At 31.9% G+C, this 18,492-nt stretch overlaps 1 protein-coding gene across 1 annotated transcript in view; it reads right to left on the minus strand.

Annotated features, from left to right (window-relative positions):
• Positions 1-498: 498 nt before the first annotated feature.
• The window catches only part of LOC108906034 (TWiK family of potassium channels protein 18-like), a 59,992-nt gene continuing 41,998 nt past the window's right edge, over positions 499-18,492 (minus strand). Inside the window, exons 3-4 of the mRNA XM_018709176.1 lie at positions 10,236-10,438; positions 499-3,223 (exon numbers count right to left, since the gene is read on the minus strand). Of these exons, the coding sequence (XP_018564692.1) occupies positions 2,606-3,223; positions 10,236-10,438 (821 nt within the window). The 3' untranslated portion in view covers positions 499-2,605. The remainder of the gene's footprint in view (positions 3,224-10,235; positions 10,439-18,492) is intronic.

Here is an 18,492-nt window from a genome sequence, read left to right on the forward strand (position 1 = left end):
TATTACAGCATTATTGGGACCTAAACCGTTCCGAAAATTGCCCAATAAATTTTACTGCGCTTTGGTTTTTGTTAACTATTGGGGGGACGCTACTCATTGGTATAGAAAAATAGAAAACTTATACTTATTAAATTTAAATTCTTCGTACATGAGTGTTTCATTTTTGTTACTTATCAGATCTACATAAAGACATGTACCCTGCTTTAAGGAATTTGTAATATTCTTTAAACCTAACTGAGATAAAGTAGAGGTCATAATATTAAGTATTGAAAACTCTATCTTCTTTACTAGATGTATATAAACTTTTATCATTTGTTTCATGGTTAACAAACTTCAACATGAGCTTCAAATTTTATTATTGCTAAAATTGTTCACTTTGGGGTTTTAAAGAAAAACAAAATTTGTAGAAACAAGATTATAATCCACAATTAAAATTTAACGAACATTAATAATAGTACAAACAGTAATAATAACAGTAATAGTAAATTCAGTTGCGTATTCAGTATAACAAGAAAGATAAATATTAAACAAACTAGTGCTTGTGAGTGTTAAAATATTGACTAGATAATAATCACATACATTCTTCAAGAGATGTGAACATTTTTTTTAATTTTGTTAAATTCGTTAGTGTCCATATATAAAAATTTACTTAACTAGTATTAATAAAATATAGTTCTTCATAATAAATAACAGTAACAGTAGCATTCAAAGCAAAGTATCTACGACCACACAATCTACAACAGTCTCATATCTATATCTACATCCCAGAGTAAACAGCAATATAATTTCAGATTTCTGACAGAAATTAATGAGCAGGCGAGCGGACTGGTAAATAAGTATTACCTATTATATTTATCACACGGTCTAAGCACTATACTTATTATACTTATTAGCCCATTTTCCTTGAACAGTGCGATAGACAAATACATATAAAATTAATGTCCTTATATTCAAATAAATAAAATGTTATGTAATATTAAGTAGACAAAATTGTTGTCTATTCCCATATGTTTCGAATATTAGCAGCATTTCTACCAAAGAATCATATATGATGGCGCGATTTCAACCACAAAATAGGAATGTCAAGCACGGAGATCGGTTTCGGTGGCATAAATAAGAATTCACCCCTATTAACTTTTTTGTTTTTGCAGTTTTCGAAAATAACAGCAGAAAAACAAATGAGGTTCAAACAAAAATAATTCTCTTTTTTAATTAAATTTTCTTAAAAATTAAAAATAAAATTTTAAAAATCTTTTTGTACACATCTCGTGAAACAATTGATTAATTGCAACAACAGTTTTCTGGACGTTCTTTTGTTTGAGAAATGCTAATGTTAACTGTCAATCAAGATCATGTAATCTGACCCTCTTGGACTTTTTCCTATGAAGTTATGTGAAATTTTTGGTTTACAGAAATAAGCCACAAACAATTCTCGAGTTTAAAACGAATATTCAACGCACCATAGAAAATATACCACGTGAAATATGTAAGCAAACTATCGAGAATTAGATCCCCAGAATTCATTCAGTAAGACTCACACAATATAGAGGAGGACATTTAAACGATATCATTTTAATATAATATAATGTAATCGATCGCATTTCTAAATAAAATAAATATTATGGGATTATCACTTATTTTTTGGACACAATACATGGTGGACGAAGCTTTTTACTGCTAATAAGCAGTAAAAAGAAATTGATTATAATTCCTCAGATATTTATATAATTATTATATATTTATAAATGTGTTCCGTATTTTTTTTACGTCACCAAGGGTATGACTTTGTGAGAAAAATGTGCTATTAAATATGATAAATTTATATATATTTGTCACCTCACTCGTCTTTAGTCATTATGTACCTACTGTTAAAAACTAATATTTGGTTTACTTTTAAAATTAAAGATTTAGGTAAAACTGATTGAAAGAACTTTAATATTTTCGACCTGAATACAACCACTGCTTATTAGTCAATGCCCGCTCCTATGCCACCCATCGATGAACTCATACTTTGTTTTATAAACATTTGTGATTTACAATCACCGATCGAGTAGCAAGGAACCGCGCATGCAAATTAAATAAACTATATCAGATATTTAGCGATTCTCTCTTCATGGTTTTCACACTACATATAATGCCGAATTATTTATAACGACCATATAATTACATTATCCATAACTATACATTGAATTTGATTCTAATATCGCTGCATACTGCTTATAATCGAAATAGGTCACATCCCTAGTTTTTGTTGGTACTCACAAACGTCCTTTAATGTTCTTTTGAAATATTTGCTGTTGGTCAGTTTAAAATGTTGGATAATGTTTCGACTTTCCTTAAAATAATAGAAAATTGAAAAAAAACAAAGAAAAATTACAATATAAGAAAATAAAGTTCTAATGCAAATTAAACATTAAAAGCAGTAGGATGAATAAGAAGTGGACATATTTAATGCTACTTTTAGAATAAACTACCTGCTAAAACATATTAAATTAGCTATCATTGTTCAATAAAAAATGTCACAGTTTAAGTATTAATATCATAATATCGCAGCTGGCATTACAAGATACATAAATTCAAAAATGTAAATGGCGAAGCACAATAGTTAGCTTTCCTTTTCAGCAAGGGGAGCCAAATTTTCACTAACATTATTGTTTTCACTTATTATAATTGCAGATGGATCATGTATGTCAGGCATTTCAACAATCTCTGGGGCCACAATGCTCGTGTCATCTTCCCCTTGAATGCCGATTGTTGCTCTGAGCTTGGCAGATGCCTGTTTAAAAGTATCACTCAACTTCTCCTGCACGACATTGATACACATTGACATAAGGGCTAGTCCAAAAACCAAGTAAAAGATAGAAACCAACATGCAAAGGACTTTCTTGGGAACGAAGTCACCGAAACCCACTGTTGACATAGATATAAATACAAAATAAAAAGATGCAAAAAAGTCCCATCCCTCCCAGGCCCAATATACTACGGCTCCGATAAATATGTACGAGATAAGGATGAACAAAGCGAGAGATATCGGCAAGTTAAATTCGTCGTTAATTTCATAATTGGATAAGGCGGGCGTTGTTGGTGTTTCTTCGTTTGCGGAAATGCCGACAGAACCTATGGGGGTGACTGCAGGTTGGGGATTTTCTGAATCGTCGCTGAACACCGATGGTCTTCTGAACGTCGCTATATCATACACTAACTGTGCACCTTTGAATATATCCTGAAAAAGATAAATGTATTTAAATATTTCTAACATAGTCGAATTATACAGATTGTACGAGTAACTTATGACTAGGGGTTACATTTTCATGGCTTTTCAAGGATATTTGGTCCGTATATTTAGATTTTTGTAATAACAACATTGGTTAGTCTGATTATAATTTATATATAAAATAAATAGATAATTCGTGTCACACAATGACAACAAATTGTATTTAAAATATTGTGTTTAACTTTATACATTATTTAAATAAATATTATTGGAATCTTAAATTTCATAATTTTTCTACCAAAATTTCTATATGTACAACCAAACAAGTACTCAAAATTGGAGAGTATGTAAAACATGTCGAAATATGATGAAAATACTATTTATATGCTTAATAATCGGTATAATACACAAATTAAAATTTGGTACAGGGGCCTAAGAAAATTCGGGATCTCAAAGTACCACTCTTACTCTTCTAAGCGCACTTCAATTTTTTTGAAAATCTTTTTTTCCAGATGTATGATAGATTGAAGTTTAGTACTTCATCAATTTCTTACAACACGGAAATAAACAAAATTTATCCAAAAACGAGATATAGAGTACTTACATGTTTTTTGAGTATCTGAATTTGAATTCACTGGCGGACCTGCTCCACAAATTTTCTCATGGCACGATTTGATCCATTTATTTTGCAGTAGGAATCTTTGAGCAAGTAATGAATTACCTATTGAAATGGATTTTACTAGAAAACGGCTCATGCTATTAAAATCTAATAAGAGTACCTTTATTATGCAAAATATGATAAATTTTCATATTTTCGGTTCAGGAAGTTGAAAAAATTAAGTACAAACAAAATTGTTAAATTTGTCCCATGATCCCGAATTTTCTTAGGCCCCTGTAGCAAATTTTAATTTGTGTATTATACCGATTATTAAGCATATAAATAGTAATACAACCTCAACATTTCGTGATTTAATATTAAACCGTTTGGAACTTATGAAATAAAAACTGTTTCCTGAGTTACCCCTTTAAGGGGTTGTATCTCCCTTAGGGGCCGCCACTGACAAAAACTCTACTAAGGTTTTCATCATATTTCGACACATTTTACATACTCCCATTTTGAGTACTTATTTCGTTAACACCTTGTATATTGTAGCTTTTACTACCACATTAGTAATTGAAATTATTTAAAATATTTTTTAACTGCTTACTTTTCTAGATTTCGTTTTTGAGTACTGAAAAACAGATACCTATATGGTCTGTTTTATAAGTCAATTGTCATTTATTTTTGCATTTGATGTTACTGCTATTAAAAATTATTAAAAATTTATCTCATAGATAAGTCTTTTTATTCACTGTCAGAGTACATGTAATTTTATGTGTCTATCTGCATCAATGTCTGAAATGTTCAGATCTGTTAATATTTTATTATGTAGAAACCTACTTTATAAATAAGTTTGATTGTTTTTATTTTTATGTATATACATATTACAGTATATTTTTAATACGTGTATGTTTGCTCTTTGAATACAGTTAAACCTGTAATCTCTTTTAATTGACTATTCCTATACAATGTATATTGTCAAAATGGAAAATAAAGTATTATTATTATTATTACTTTTTATTAGAAATTATATGTAAAACCAACTTTCATTGAAAAGATACGAAACTAATATTTATAGGATTTTGAAGCAAAATGTTACTCACGACGTTACTCTGAAAAATACTAAATTTCTAGTACCTATACAAGTTACATTTCAAAAAGTTACATTATCTCGACCTATTTAATTTTTAGCAAAACTGTGTTGTGTTCTATTTGGCCCAGTTGTGGAATGCAAGGAATGAAAGGTTGTACTGTTTACTGTGTAGATATTTTTAAGTTGTCTTTTGGAAGTGATGATTATGCGGCTGGAATGTTTGTTATTATGAAACAGACGTTGATTTATGATGATAAATATTATAAAATAAGGTGTATATATTATATTGTATGTACACATACAGAAGCTTGACAGAAGCTGGTTTTGGAGATAGGCAACGACCATTATCTCAAATTTCTTAGTTATTTATATGATCTTTTAACTGTTGCATTAAAATTTTTAATTTAAAGATTACACACATAATGCAGACCAGAATAACGACAGATTTTATTACATTATTAATCATCCGTAACTAAACAAAAGCATGTTCTTTTCGAAATTTATAAGGTGTTGTACGGCGCGTTGTAGAGAGTGGTTTCTGTAGTATACTTTTAAACTATTCGCTCGGCAACATAAGATATTACTTGTACCTAATAAAATATGCTATTTTCTCATTCGAACATATAAAGAGTAAAATCTACTGTAGTTAGTAGTAGTTAGGTACTGCTATTGTAGTTTTTAAAAAGTTGCATAGAAAGAGTTCGTGATAGGATAAATTAAAAATATTCATCAAACAAAGATAAATACTTAAAAGTGCAGCAATTATGATGATTAATGTTCACGAATTTTAATTAGATATGTAATTATACAGGGTGGGCCAACATTAACGCCTCGGTCGCTAGGGACCAAACGGCAAATGTCACAGAAACCTGTTTAGGTGGGTATGTGTAGGTTGATTACGGCTAGATTTTAAAAATACTTTGAAATATACAGGGTGTCCAGGAAAAGCGTACCATATCAAAATTATGTATTTTTAAATGGAACACCCTGTATTTTACTGAATTTTTGAAAGTACTGTAAAAAAATAGGTGAACTTTATTAAAGGTTCTGGATACCTAGGACTTACAGTTTGTGAAATATTTCAATTTTAGTGAAAATGCAGGCATAGCGTGGAAATTTAATATTAGCAATAAAAAAATTATTTTAAGGAAGCAGCTTTGGAGGGTTTATTTTAGATCCTTGAAGTTATAAATTGTTATATTTGTCGTCACTTAGTATTATACAGGGTGTTCAAAAAACTGCTGAATACTTCTCTCAACTTTAAACAGCAATAACTTGGTTATTTTAAATGGAACACCCAGTATATTTTTACTTTGGGAGTTGGGAAATTTAAAACTCTTTCAAACTGTGTATAGGTTCCCTATACCTATCTCTAACGGTATTGGAGATATTTGTGCCGTTTCGTTTTTTATCGATTTTTTTTGTAAGATGTATCCACGTGTCTCTATCGAGGTCTTTACTGAATTGGTTTGGGTTCTTCTTGATGACGTCTCTTTAAATATAAGGAGAAAAATGTGAATGCAAATAGATGGCACACCTGCACATTTTTCATATTCAGTGAGAAATTATATAAATCGATAATTAAGTAATAAATGAGTAGGTAAGAATGGTTCATGTCAGTGGCTACCACAGGTGTCCAAACCTCTCGTAATGGACTTCTTTGTTTCGGGCTGTATAAAAATATATCTTGTACACAGTGTTCCACCTACTACTTGCGATGATATGAAGGAAAGGATTAGATATGCATTTGCCACAATCACCCCAAATATTCTAAGGAATGTGAGAATATCATTTGAAGATAGAATAAGATGCTGTATTCAAGAGAATGGTTATCAATTCGAACATCTATTAAAATTTTTCTTTGTTTCTTCTAAAAGTAAAATTTTCTTTAATAAATATTTTTCATGTTCATAAATAATTCAGTTACTTACTACAAACATATTTATACAAAATTAATAACTTTTTATAATTATTCTGCTTATAAAATAATATTTTTTATTAGAAAACTTTTTTGAATATTTTCATGATAATGATAAAAGGAACTTTTACTTTTAGAAAAAACAAAGAAAAATTTTAATTGATGTTCGAATTGATAACCATTCTCCTGAATACAGCATCTTATTCTATCTTCAAATGATATTCTCACGCAAATGCATCTCTAATCCTTCCCTCCAATATCATCGCAAGTAATAGGTGGAACATTGTATACAAGATTTTTTATATAGCTCGCAACAAAGAAGTCCATTACGGTGAGGTCTGGACACCTACGTGGCCACTGACATGCACCATTCCTACTTATCCATTTATTACTAAATTTTCGATTTAAATAATTTCTCACTGAATATGAAAAATTTGCAGGTGCGCCATCTAATTGCATCCTCATTTTTCTCAATATATTTAAAGAGACGTCATCAAGAAGAACCCAAATCAATTCAATAAAGACCTCGATAAAGACACGTGGATACATCTTAAAAAAAAAATCGATAAAAAACGAAACGGCACAAATATCTCCAATACCGTTAGAGATAGGTATAGGGAACCTATACACAGTTTGAAAGAGTTTTAAATTTCCCAACTCCCAAAGTAAAAATATACTGGGTGTTCCATTTAAAATAACCAAGTTATTGCTGTTTAAAGTTGAGAGAAGTATTCAGCAGTTTTTTGAACACCCTGTATAATACTAAGTGACGACAAATATAACAATTTATAACTTCAAGGATCTAAAATAGACCCTCCAAAGCTGCTTCCTTAAAATTATTTTTTTATTGCTAATATTAAATTTCTACGCTATGCCTGCATTTTCACTAAAATTGAAATATCTCACAAACTGTAAGTCCTAGGTATGCAGAACCTTTAATAAAGTTCACCTATTTTTTTACGGTGCTTTCAAAAATGCAGTAAAATACAGGGTGTTCCATTTAAAAAAACATAACTTTGATATGGTACGCTTTTCCTGGACACCCTGTATATCTCAAAACATCTTTAAAATGTAGCCGTAATCAACCTACACATACCCACCTAAACAGATTTCTGTAACATTTGCCGTTTGGTCCCTAGCTACCGAGGCGTTGTTGGTGACCCACCCTGTATTAATCAGACGTTTCAAATATTTAAATATTGTAAAAGGGTCTACAAAATCTATATAGAGATATATTTATTAATCTAAAGATTTAAATATCGAGAGAGAGCCCAGTTCACTTGTTCAATAATCAAAATCATGAAATTTTTATTGATCGACAATCTTGTAAATATTTATGTTGTATTTTCAACACAAAGGAGAGTTATTTAAACACTAATACATAAAACAATAGCAAACTTATATGTATTACTAGACAGTACATATTCTTACATAGAATAATATTTACAGTATCAAATTTTTATTTCATGTACAATTATTGTACATATATAAAAATATTAATTTTAATAGAAATATTAATTCAGCTGTATTGGTACAAACAAAAGTTAATTTTAAAATGAGAGGAAAGATAATAAATAAATTGCTGGTAAAGTCTTTCCGAAGTTAGTTGAACATGTAAAAAAACGCATAGCAATAAAATTTAATGACTTTCATAGGCGTCCCTAAAAAAGTTTTCTGCTAAAGGTAAAAAATTATAATAATTTGCATATAATGTGTAGAAAATATCTAGTATATGTTCATTTGGCCAACAACATATTTTAATGATTTATGTCCTCAAATAGTTTTATTATGTTGATGGTAAATTTCGTTTTGCTCCGTTTCAAAAGGTCCCCAAAGTGCCACGTTGTAATAATATTACTAAACAAAATACCCCTCTTATTTCTCCCTTTCGCAGTTGTAATATGATTGATTAATAGAATGGTGCATATAATAAACTAAATTTATCTGAATCACTCCAAATTCCGCATTGCTGCACCGCACTGCCAGGCGACTTGTCGACAACTGAAATTTATGACGCAGTCGACCAGAGCAACTGTGCGTAAAGCCGTTTGCCCGGACGCGCGTTCTTCAACTGGGCGTATACATTTCTACCACCTGCATGTTTAGTTCGACCAGACTTGTCTACGGGGTATGGCTAAATAAATATGGGAAAAAGTTTTTCAAATATTTCAATGCCGAGTTGCTGCGTAGCGACCGAGCCTGGTACATACTGTCAAGTTCTTGGTTCTTCAACTGAAATCGGAAAGACTATACAGTATCAACGTGTCCACACATTACTGACTGAAATTTTCAAAATTAGTATTATTCATACTTAAATTTTTAATTTAATTTAAGATAGAAACAAAAGTTAATTGTAAAATGAGGAAAAAGACAATAACTAAATAAAAAATGTTTCTACTACAATTTTAAAAATTTGATATTTTGGTAATTAAATGTAGGTATGGTTGTTGATGTGATGACGTAATGGTTGCTTCGTTTTTTTAATTAAGATGCTTCTACAAAATAACTATAATTTTTTAATCGGACTGGAGCCCTATACACAAGGAAATAAATATTTTCGACTATACAGGGTGTTCCACCTAAGAGGGATTCTTCTGTAACTCTGCAACTATAAAATTTATAAAAAATGGTTTTGATAAAAGTTGTCTGGAATCATGTGGGCCATGTAATGAAAATATTTTTAGCTTTACAGGGTGTTCCATTTCACGTGGACGCTCCTTAATATAACTTTGTTATATTAAATGGAACACCCTGTATATTATTGCGTTTTTGAATTCCTTGGTTAATATTAGGTAGAGTTTATTAAATATACATGGTGTTTAAAACTTACTGTTTTCGAAATAATCGGTTGTTTTTTTTTAAAAAAAATCACGATTTCAGCTCTCTAAATGAGGCTAGATAGCGTCTAAACCGTAAGAGTTAGAAACCTGCAGTTTTCACAGTTCGTTTTGGCATAAAGCCCATAAGGATCTGCAAAAGGCTGAAAGAATTAAATACACAAGCTTTGAAATAACACAATGACATCACAATAATGATGGCTCCTTTTAAACAACACAATTTTTGTTTATTATCCACGGCCTACTATTGCTATATTAGCTCTTTTTTAGTTCCTGCCGACTGCAGATTATGCATTTTGCTGATTGTTATCAAACGGCTACTCCAATAAAGAAAAAAAAATATTGTTTTAATAGCTACTGAAGAAATCTGGCAACACCGGAAAGCATTATTTGTAAATTTTTCTTAGTCATGTCATTTCCTACAACTTTGCTTTTGGAAATACTAGTCTATGACTTCAATGGTGCAAAACTGTAACAATGTATATTGCCCGGGCATTATTCATAATAACTAAATAATCAAATTGTCCTTAACATAAGTATTAATAAAGGAAAAATATAAAATTACATTTTACCTTAACATGAGCCTTTTTTCTAGCCTTTCTGCAACTTCCAGTATAATATAGCCTTCTAACAAACGACCAGACAAACTTTATTGCCCTGGTAAACAATTTGCCGAAATCTGTAAGTGCAATAAGAAACAAAGGAATTCCAATAATTGCGTAAACAATGGTTAGTGCCCTTCCTGTTATGGTGGTTGGATACAGATGACCATAACCTAAAACAATAACAGATTACGTAACAAGGTGTTTTGTAAGTTATTTAACTTCAGAATGTTGAGTTATTTTAGTATAAAAACCAATAAATCAAGAGTCTAAAGCTACAGAGATACAGTTGAGATTTTGGAGAAAATATTTTAGAAAATTTAACAATAATTGAATTAGTGCACAAATACGTACGTCGAATATGGTGGAGAAAAATCTAAGTAAAAGATTATTTTCTTATGAATACTAGCTATTTTCAATAAAATTTAGGTAAACAACAAAATCTAGACAAATTGGCCTAGAGGCTTTATTCGATATTTAGAAAGAACATGTAAAATTATGACTTTTTCTTTGCTTTTGACCATTACGTTGTATTTAAATTTGTAAATTGTAACAAATACATTTATATTGTTTTATCCAAGGTATAATTTTAACTTAAGACATTTCATTCACGGAATACAATTTAGAACAGGAACCTAGGGAACACCTTGTCCATTAATTTCCATTGAAACTAAAAGTCTTGGTGTAATATCAAACATTTCTTAAATTCGGTAACTTAGGGAAGTTATTTCTTAGGCCAGAATAACAAAAATGTTTTTTGAACAGCCGCACACACTTCTAAGATATAGATTTTTTTAAATATTTAAATGCAAAAATGTTGGTATAAGTTTGTTGCAGATTAATTAAAACATGGATTAACAACATAAAATGGTATACATAATTTAAAAACGATTTAACAGTCTCGAATTGGCGTGTTTTGTTTTCATATATGGTGAAAAAAAAAATAATAAACATACCATAGGTGAACAGTTTTCGATTTTCGATATAAACATTAATTATTTCTGTTGGTGCTTGTAAGTGGTAGTGCATAAGTTTCAAAGTGATCGTTACTTACTTAGAAGGTAAGAAATAACAATGTAACGATATCCATTTGTTATTTGATATTATTCATATTTTATGCCTTAGTGCAAATTTTCTTCACATCTCTAGCAGATGTAAGGCCGGCTACTTTATTTACAGTGGCACCGGATACTTTTGGTGAGTAGAATAAACACTTATTTTGACAGTAAAATCAAAATTGAAGCAAATAATAAGGACGATGAAACGAGGAAAAGGTGTAGATCCCATACCAACTGCTAAAATGTCAGTGAGAAATGCTTCCAAATAATATTTTACATGACAAAGAAAGATTAAGAAAAATACGAACATTGTTAATGGTATAAAGACTATCATGAAGGCAAATAAGCAGAGAATGGAAAATCGTTTCATAGTTACCTACACACAGAAAGATGTTGGAAAAAGAGATTACATTGAAAACCAGAAATAGGAAATCATAATGTAACTGATGCATAATTATACATTGTAGAGATGTTTATTCAATCAATAGTGCCCTGCTAAAAGTCTCGCTGTCTCTACATCTGATCTTATTCATACTCATAATTTCATATGTTCTCTTGGACGAGCTAGCATACAATATAATTAGTTTCTTCTGGAATAAATTCGGGAGAAACAGAAGCAAACATACAGAAAGCGTTTTGTTTCAAGGAATATTTCTCAAAGAACTCGTTATAGTGAAATCTAAGGTGGTAGGATACTCATAATGTACAGATACATAGGAACAACTACGCAAATACGATTTTTGTATAAATATGGATAATTAATGTAAGTTCAATTTAATAAAAATATAAATTCTGTAAATCTAGAAACTCAAATCGAAATGTGCTATTACGACATCTTTTACACTAATATATTTTTGTTTTGGCAGTAGCATTGGAATGCATAATAACAATTTTATTAACTTTATGTAGGTATATTATTTTGGAATAGACCAGTCATAACTGCATACCATACCATAATCTGTAGGTTCCAGGAACAAAAGAAGATCGCAATTCATATTGCCCGAATGTGAAGGCATAGCAAAGATGCCCTATCTAATGTTCCAAAAAGAAAAATCGGAAGCTAATAGCCATGTGAAGAAATGGTGTCTAATTAGAACCCTAAAGTTAGAGACAAAAAAACTAATAAATTGTCAGAAAACCATACCAATAAGTTATTGCTTGCTAACAAACAAATAAGATAAATGTATTATTAAGTTTTTGACATAGTAATCGACTCCTTATTAATTATTATCAATACTTTCCAAATTGCACCTAGTCCGACTCTGTATTTTGATCATCTGGTGCCCCTCCCACATAGACGACACGTTTCCAAATACCTTGGCAAATCTCTTACGGGGGCAAGGTACTTAATGACAACTTTACGTCGACAGGTTAAAAATAAAATTTAATTTCACTGGATTTACACCAGAAACAATAGCCCCTTTAGTGGGTGCATCGGTTGTAACAATGGAAGCTGGAACGTTTTGTTTGTCTAGTCCAATGGGATCAGACACCAGATATTTTTAAACTAAAAATTGTTGGCAGAATCTTTAAAATACGTCTACCAAAATAAAGGCATTTTTTAATAACCATATTTGAGACAGGAGCAATATTATAGGCAACGCAGTTCAGTTTACGGCGTTGATATTATAAATTCCAACTATGAGTAGATTTATTACAGAAGAAAGAAATACGTGGGCAATGGATATAAAAATATATTTAAACATACATTTTCTGGTTTATTTTCTGAATATTTATTTAAATGACCACTTATATCACATGTTTTTGAAAGCTAGTTATATTTTTCCCTTGCCAAATCAATAGTTCAAATGCAAAACATTAAAGTTACTGTTCTTCGATTATAAAAATTTCTTATTATATTTAATAGAAAAACCAGCTAATAAAATCTGATTATCAATAAAATCAAATTTTGGATAGTCTTATACAATTATTGCAAAAGCAGTGGATGTAAATAAACATGGAAAATAAATCATAAGAAATTTAAACGTATTTCGAGTAGTTCACATATTTTCACATTATAATATTTTCAGTTGTAAATCATAAAAGTAACTTAAATACAAAAATATTAATTATATTTTCTCAGATTTTGGATGTTTTTTATGAGACAGTTATTGATGAAAAAGCATCTGAAGTAACGTACAAGAAAATTCAGTTACAAAAAATTATACACATTTTCGCGTTAGACTCACATATTTTTATATTTTATTGAAAGACTAGGCTTTCAAGGCGGGCGGCATGGACGGAACACGCTCCTTAGTTTCCTTGGCTTAAGTCTAGTTGTTTGTAATAACGTAGAAAAAAGTAGGCTTCTCATATACATGTCATATTGTAACATTTGTCAACAAATATACAGTCCACTTTATGGTCAATTTATTTACCACAAAACCAAACATTGGTCCTTCGAGCCGGATATTCACTAGTAAAAGTGTTTCGTGGTATTTCTCATTAGGGGTGAAAAGCAAATCCAGTCAGTGGAGGAAAAGTAAAAGGCAGCAACATCGACAGGAATTTCCAGGATTTCGTGCGGTACAGATGACCAAGTAACAAGTCAAGGGAGTATCAACAAGGCAAGGGAGTACCTGGACATCTCTCGGCGAAAAGAAAGCGGCAGCGGGGAACAGCAGTGAGTCAGAGAGTCAAAGCAGTCAAAAGAAGAGTGAGAGCGGCGTGTTGAACAGCACTCAGGCTTAGAGCACGACGCACTACATATTTGGTAAAGGCACAGGCATACCGGCAAGTAAATAAAATAACTCTTTCGGGCGTTAAAATGACAGATTTAAAATCATTAAAAATAAAACGCGGTAACATCAAAGGGCAGTTAACCCGATTCGAAAGGTTTTTGAGCGAGGTCAGGGAAGAAACTCTTTCTCAGCTTTCAGAGAGAATAAAGAGGTGCGAGGAAATGTATGATCAATTTAATAAAATTCAGGAACAAATAGAGGAAATCGACGAAACAGAATTACAAAAAAATGTAAGGGATATTTTTGAGGAAAGTTATTACAAATTAATCGGGGATGCAAAAAGATTATTGGTTAATCAAAATGCAGGAGAGATAGCGGCGCAACAAAGTTTAGGTCCGGTTCATAAAAAAGCGAAAAATGTAAAGTTACCTACTATTGAAATAACACCATTTTATGGTTCCTACAAATCGTGGTTGGAGTTTCGCGACGCGTTTACATCCATGATTGATAACGACGAAGAATTAACACCGGTTCAGAAATTCTTTTATTTAAAAAGTTTAGTAAAAGGGGCAGCCGCAGAAGTAATACAGTCTTTAGAAGTATGCGATGAAAATTACATTGAGGCGTGGCATTTATTACGAGACAGTTTTGAAAATAATAAGCTTATTGCGTTAAGTCACATTGAATCAATATGCGAATTTCCGCCAATGCAAAAGGAATCATATACAGGGTTAAAAAGATTTTTGGATGAAATAAGAAAAACTGTTAGGGTTTTAAAAAGTTTAAAGTTACCGGTTGACACATGGGATGTCTTACTAATCTATTTATTAGAAAAGAAATTAGACTCGATAAAAAAAAATGAGTGAAAAAAAAGTGCTCAATCAAATCGTTTCAAACACTGTCTGAATTTATAGATTTTTTAGCATACAGATGTCAATATTTATATTCAAACAATCCAAGGGAAGGAAAATTTGGGAAAAATGGAAATTTTCATAGAAATCAAGTAACTGACCATTCCAAGGGTTCTAAAAGTTTTGTAACATCACACGAAACTTGTTTTGTGTGTAAACAACCTCACCAAATATTTCATTGCAAAACGTTTATTGAATTACCAGTTCAGTCTAAACGTGATGAAATAAAAAAGGCCAACTTATGTTGGAATTGTTTAAGGCATGGTCATATCGTACAGAATTGCACATCTAAGGGTTACAAGCATTGCGGAAAGAAACACAATTCGTTATTGCACGTAGACAAGCCGGAACAAATACCAAAAAACACATTAAATGCGAGCAGCAGTCAATCAGGGGTAGAGTTGACTGATACAAACTGCAAAATACAAGGGATTAACAGTGATACCACTTCATTAACAGCAAACGTTAAGGTACATTCAGAGATATTATTATCAACGGCTTTGGTTATCATAAAAGACAAATTCGGGAAATCACATGAATGCAGAGCATTGTTAGACTCTGGTTCTCAGTCCAATTTCTTAACGAAAGAATTATGTGACAGGTTACAACTATCAGTTCGAAAAACAAACGTGCCGGTAGCAGGTATAAATCAAATAGCCACAAATGTTCATTACATTACAAATGCGACAATTGTTTCAAAGTTTAATGGTTATCACATCAATTCGACATTTTTATTATTAAACAAAATCACCGACAATTTACCGGTCACTACAGTAAATACAGTCGATTTTAATATTCCAGGAAACATTAATCTAGCGGACACCACTTTCAATAAATCGGGCAAGATAGACATTTTACTTGGAGCTACCATATTTTGGGATTTACTTTGTGTGGGACAAATAAGGTTAGGAAAAGGTTTGCCTATCATTCAGAAAACAAAGTTAGGTTGGATAATTTCGGGAACGGTACCCCCTACGCAATCAAGTCTGACTAAGCAAACACGAATCTGCAATCTTAGTGTAGAACAAAACGACAATCTAAACCTACAAGATCAGTTGGAAAAGTTTTGGAGAATAGAAAACGTCCAGAATCACCATATTTTATCAAAAGAAGAAAGGGTATGCGAAGACATTTTTGTCAAAACGACAGAGCGAAACGGAGATGGAAGATTTATAGTAAATTTACCAATACGTGACAACTTGGAAGAATTAGGAAATTCGTACTCAAGGGCATTGAAGCGATTTAACAATTTGGAAAAAAGGTTGGCATCAAATGAGGAGTTTGGAAAACAGTACAGGGATTTCATGAAAGAATATGAAGATCTAGGGCACATGACAAAGATCGAAGATCATTTGACCAATGAAACACATAAGGTCGTGTATTACTTACCTCATCATGGAGTCTTACGCGAATCCTCACAAACGACAAAACTTCGTGTTGTTTTCGATGGTTCAGCTGAAACAGATACAGGTGTTTCTTTAAATCACAAATTAATGGTTGGTCCAAAAATCCAGGATGACTTGTTCGACATTCTAATCAGATTTCGTAAGTACAATTGCGTTATCGCAGCGGACGTCGCAAAAATGTACCGCCAAGTACTGATAAAAGAAGAACACAGGGACCTGCAGAGAATTCTTTGGAGACCATCAATTAATGAGCCAATCGGTCATTACCATCTAAACACTGTCACATATGGGACGGCATCAGCATCCTTTCTAGCAATACGATGTTTACAACAAGTAGGTCTTGACAATAAGGACAAATTTCCTGCAGCGAGTAGGGTCATTTTAAAGGATTTTTACGTTGACGATCTACTATCTGGTGCACAATCATGGGAGATGGCTAGGCAACTTCGGCAAGAGTTATCAACAATTCTCAATGAAGCAGGATTTCCATTAAGAAAATGGTTGTCTAATGACGATCGAGTGTTAGAAGATAAAGCTAACAAGGTGCATCAAATTGAACACTTCCTTTCGGATGACAAAGTTACAAAAACATTGGGACTTCTTTGGAATTCAGACACGGACGTGTTGCAGTATAAGGTGAATTTACACAGCCCACAATGCAGAACAACAAAGCGGTCAATTCTCTCCGTTGTGTCACAAATATTTGATCCACTAGGATTAGTTGGTCCAACAGTAATAAAGGCAAAGATCTTGTTACAAAAATTATGGCAATTAAAGTTCAGTTGGGATGAGGCTGTGCCTCTAGAAATACACACAACCTGGATTCAATTTTTAGAACAAATTAATTTTATCAATATGAAGATTAGAATACCAAGACAAGTAATTTGCAAAGAACCAATCGATATTCAATTACATGGGTTTAGCGATGCATCTATGTCAGCATATGGGGCTTGCATTTTTATCAGATCGACGGATGCAGACAATAATCACGAAGTTCAGCTACTATGTGCAAAATCGCGCGTTTCACCATTGAAGACAATATCTCTTCCCAGGCTCGAATTGTGCGGTGCATATCTGTTAGCAAAATTAACTAAAAATGTTTTACATGCAATTGGTTTAGAAGTGAACAAAGTGTACTTATGGTGCGACTCTACCATAGTACTAGCATGGATCACTGGAGAACCCAACCAATGGAAAACATTCGTAGCAAACCGAACTTCAGAAATTCAGCAGATCACTGAAGGGTTTGAATGGAAGCATGTCATGTCAGATGACAATCCTGCGGATATCCTCTCCAGAAGAATGGATCCAAGTCAACTAGCGGAATGTGAGTTGTGGTGGAATGGCCTATCATGGCTTCAACTGGACGAACACTATTGGTCCCAATCGGCAGACGTCAAACATGTTGACATTCCGGAACAAAAGAAATTTGCGGTCGTTTCTATTAACCATATTGATATTAATATATTTGAGAGATTTTCGAGTTTAATAAAACTTCAACGTGTTCTCGCTTATTGTTTACGTTTTAAAAGTAATACAACTACTCATAGAAATAGTAAACTACTAGGCGTTCTAACTGTAGACGAACTCAATGATTCACTAAACTTATTAACTAAATTAGCTCAACTTCAAGAGTTTTCATCGGACATCAATTCTCTTAAGCAATCAAAACGACTTTCAACTTCTAGTAAATTATTATCGTTGAATCCGTTCTTGGACAATTTAGGTATAATGCGCGTAGGCGGGCGGTTACAAAACTCTGATATTACCTATAACCAAAAACATCAAATACTACTTCCAAAAGGTCACAAATTAACGAAATTAATCATTTTACATGAACATTACAAAAGCTTACATTCAGGTCCGCAAGCCTTATTAGCAAATATTAGGTTAAAATATTGGATACCATCTTGTCGAAGCACAATCAGAAAAATTCTTCAAAAATGTATAGTATGTTTTAGAAACAAACCAAGGGACTACGATTGTCATGGGTGAGTTACCAAGAGATCGGGTAATTCCATCTCGTCCCTTCACTAACTGCGGGGTTGATTATACAGGACCGTTTGAAATAAGGTCAACCAGACTTCGGAACCATAAATTGATAAAATCTTATTTATGTATTTTTATTTGTTTTGCCACAAAGGCAGTTCATTTAGAACTTGTAAATGATT

Source organism: Anoplophora glabripennis, unplaced genomic scaffold, assembly GCF_000390285.2.
Source record: "Anoplophora glabripennis isolate ALB-LARVAE unplaced genomic scaffold, Agla_2.0 scaffold209, whole genome shotgun sequence".
Classification (NCBI taxonomy): domain Eukaryota; kingdom Metazoa; phylum Arthropoda; class Insecta; order Coleoptera; family Cerambycidae; genus Anoplophora; species Anoplophora glabripennis.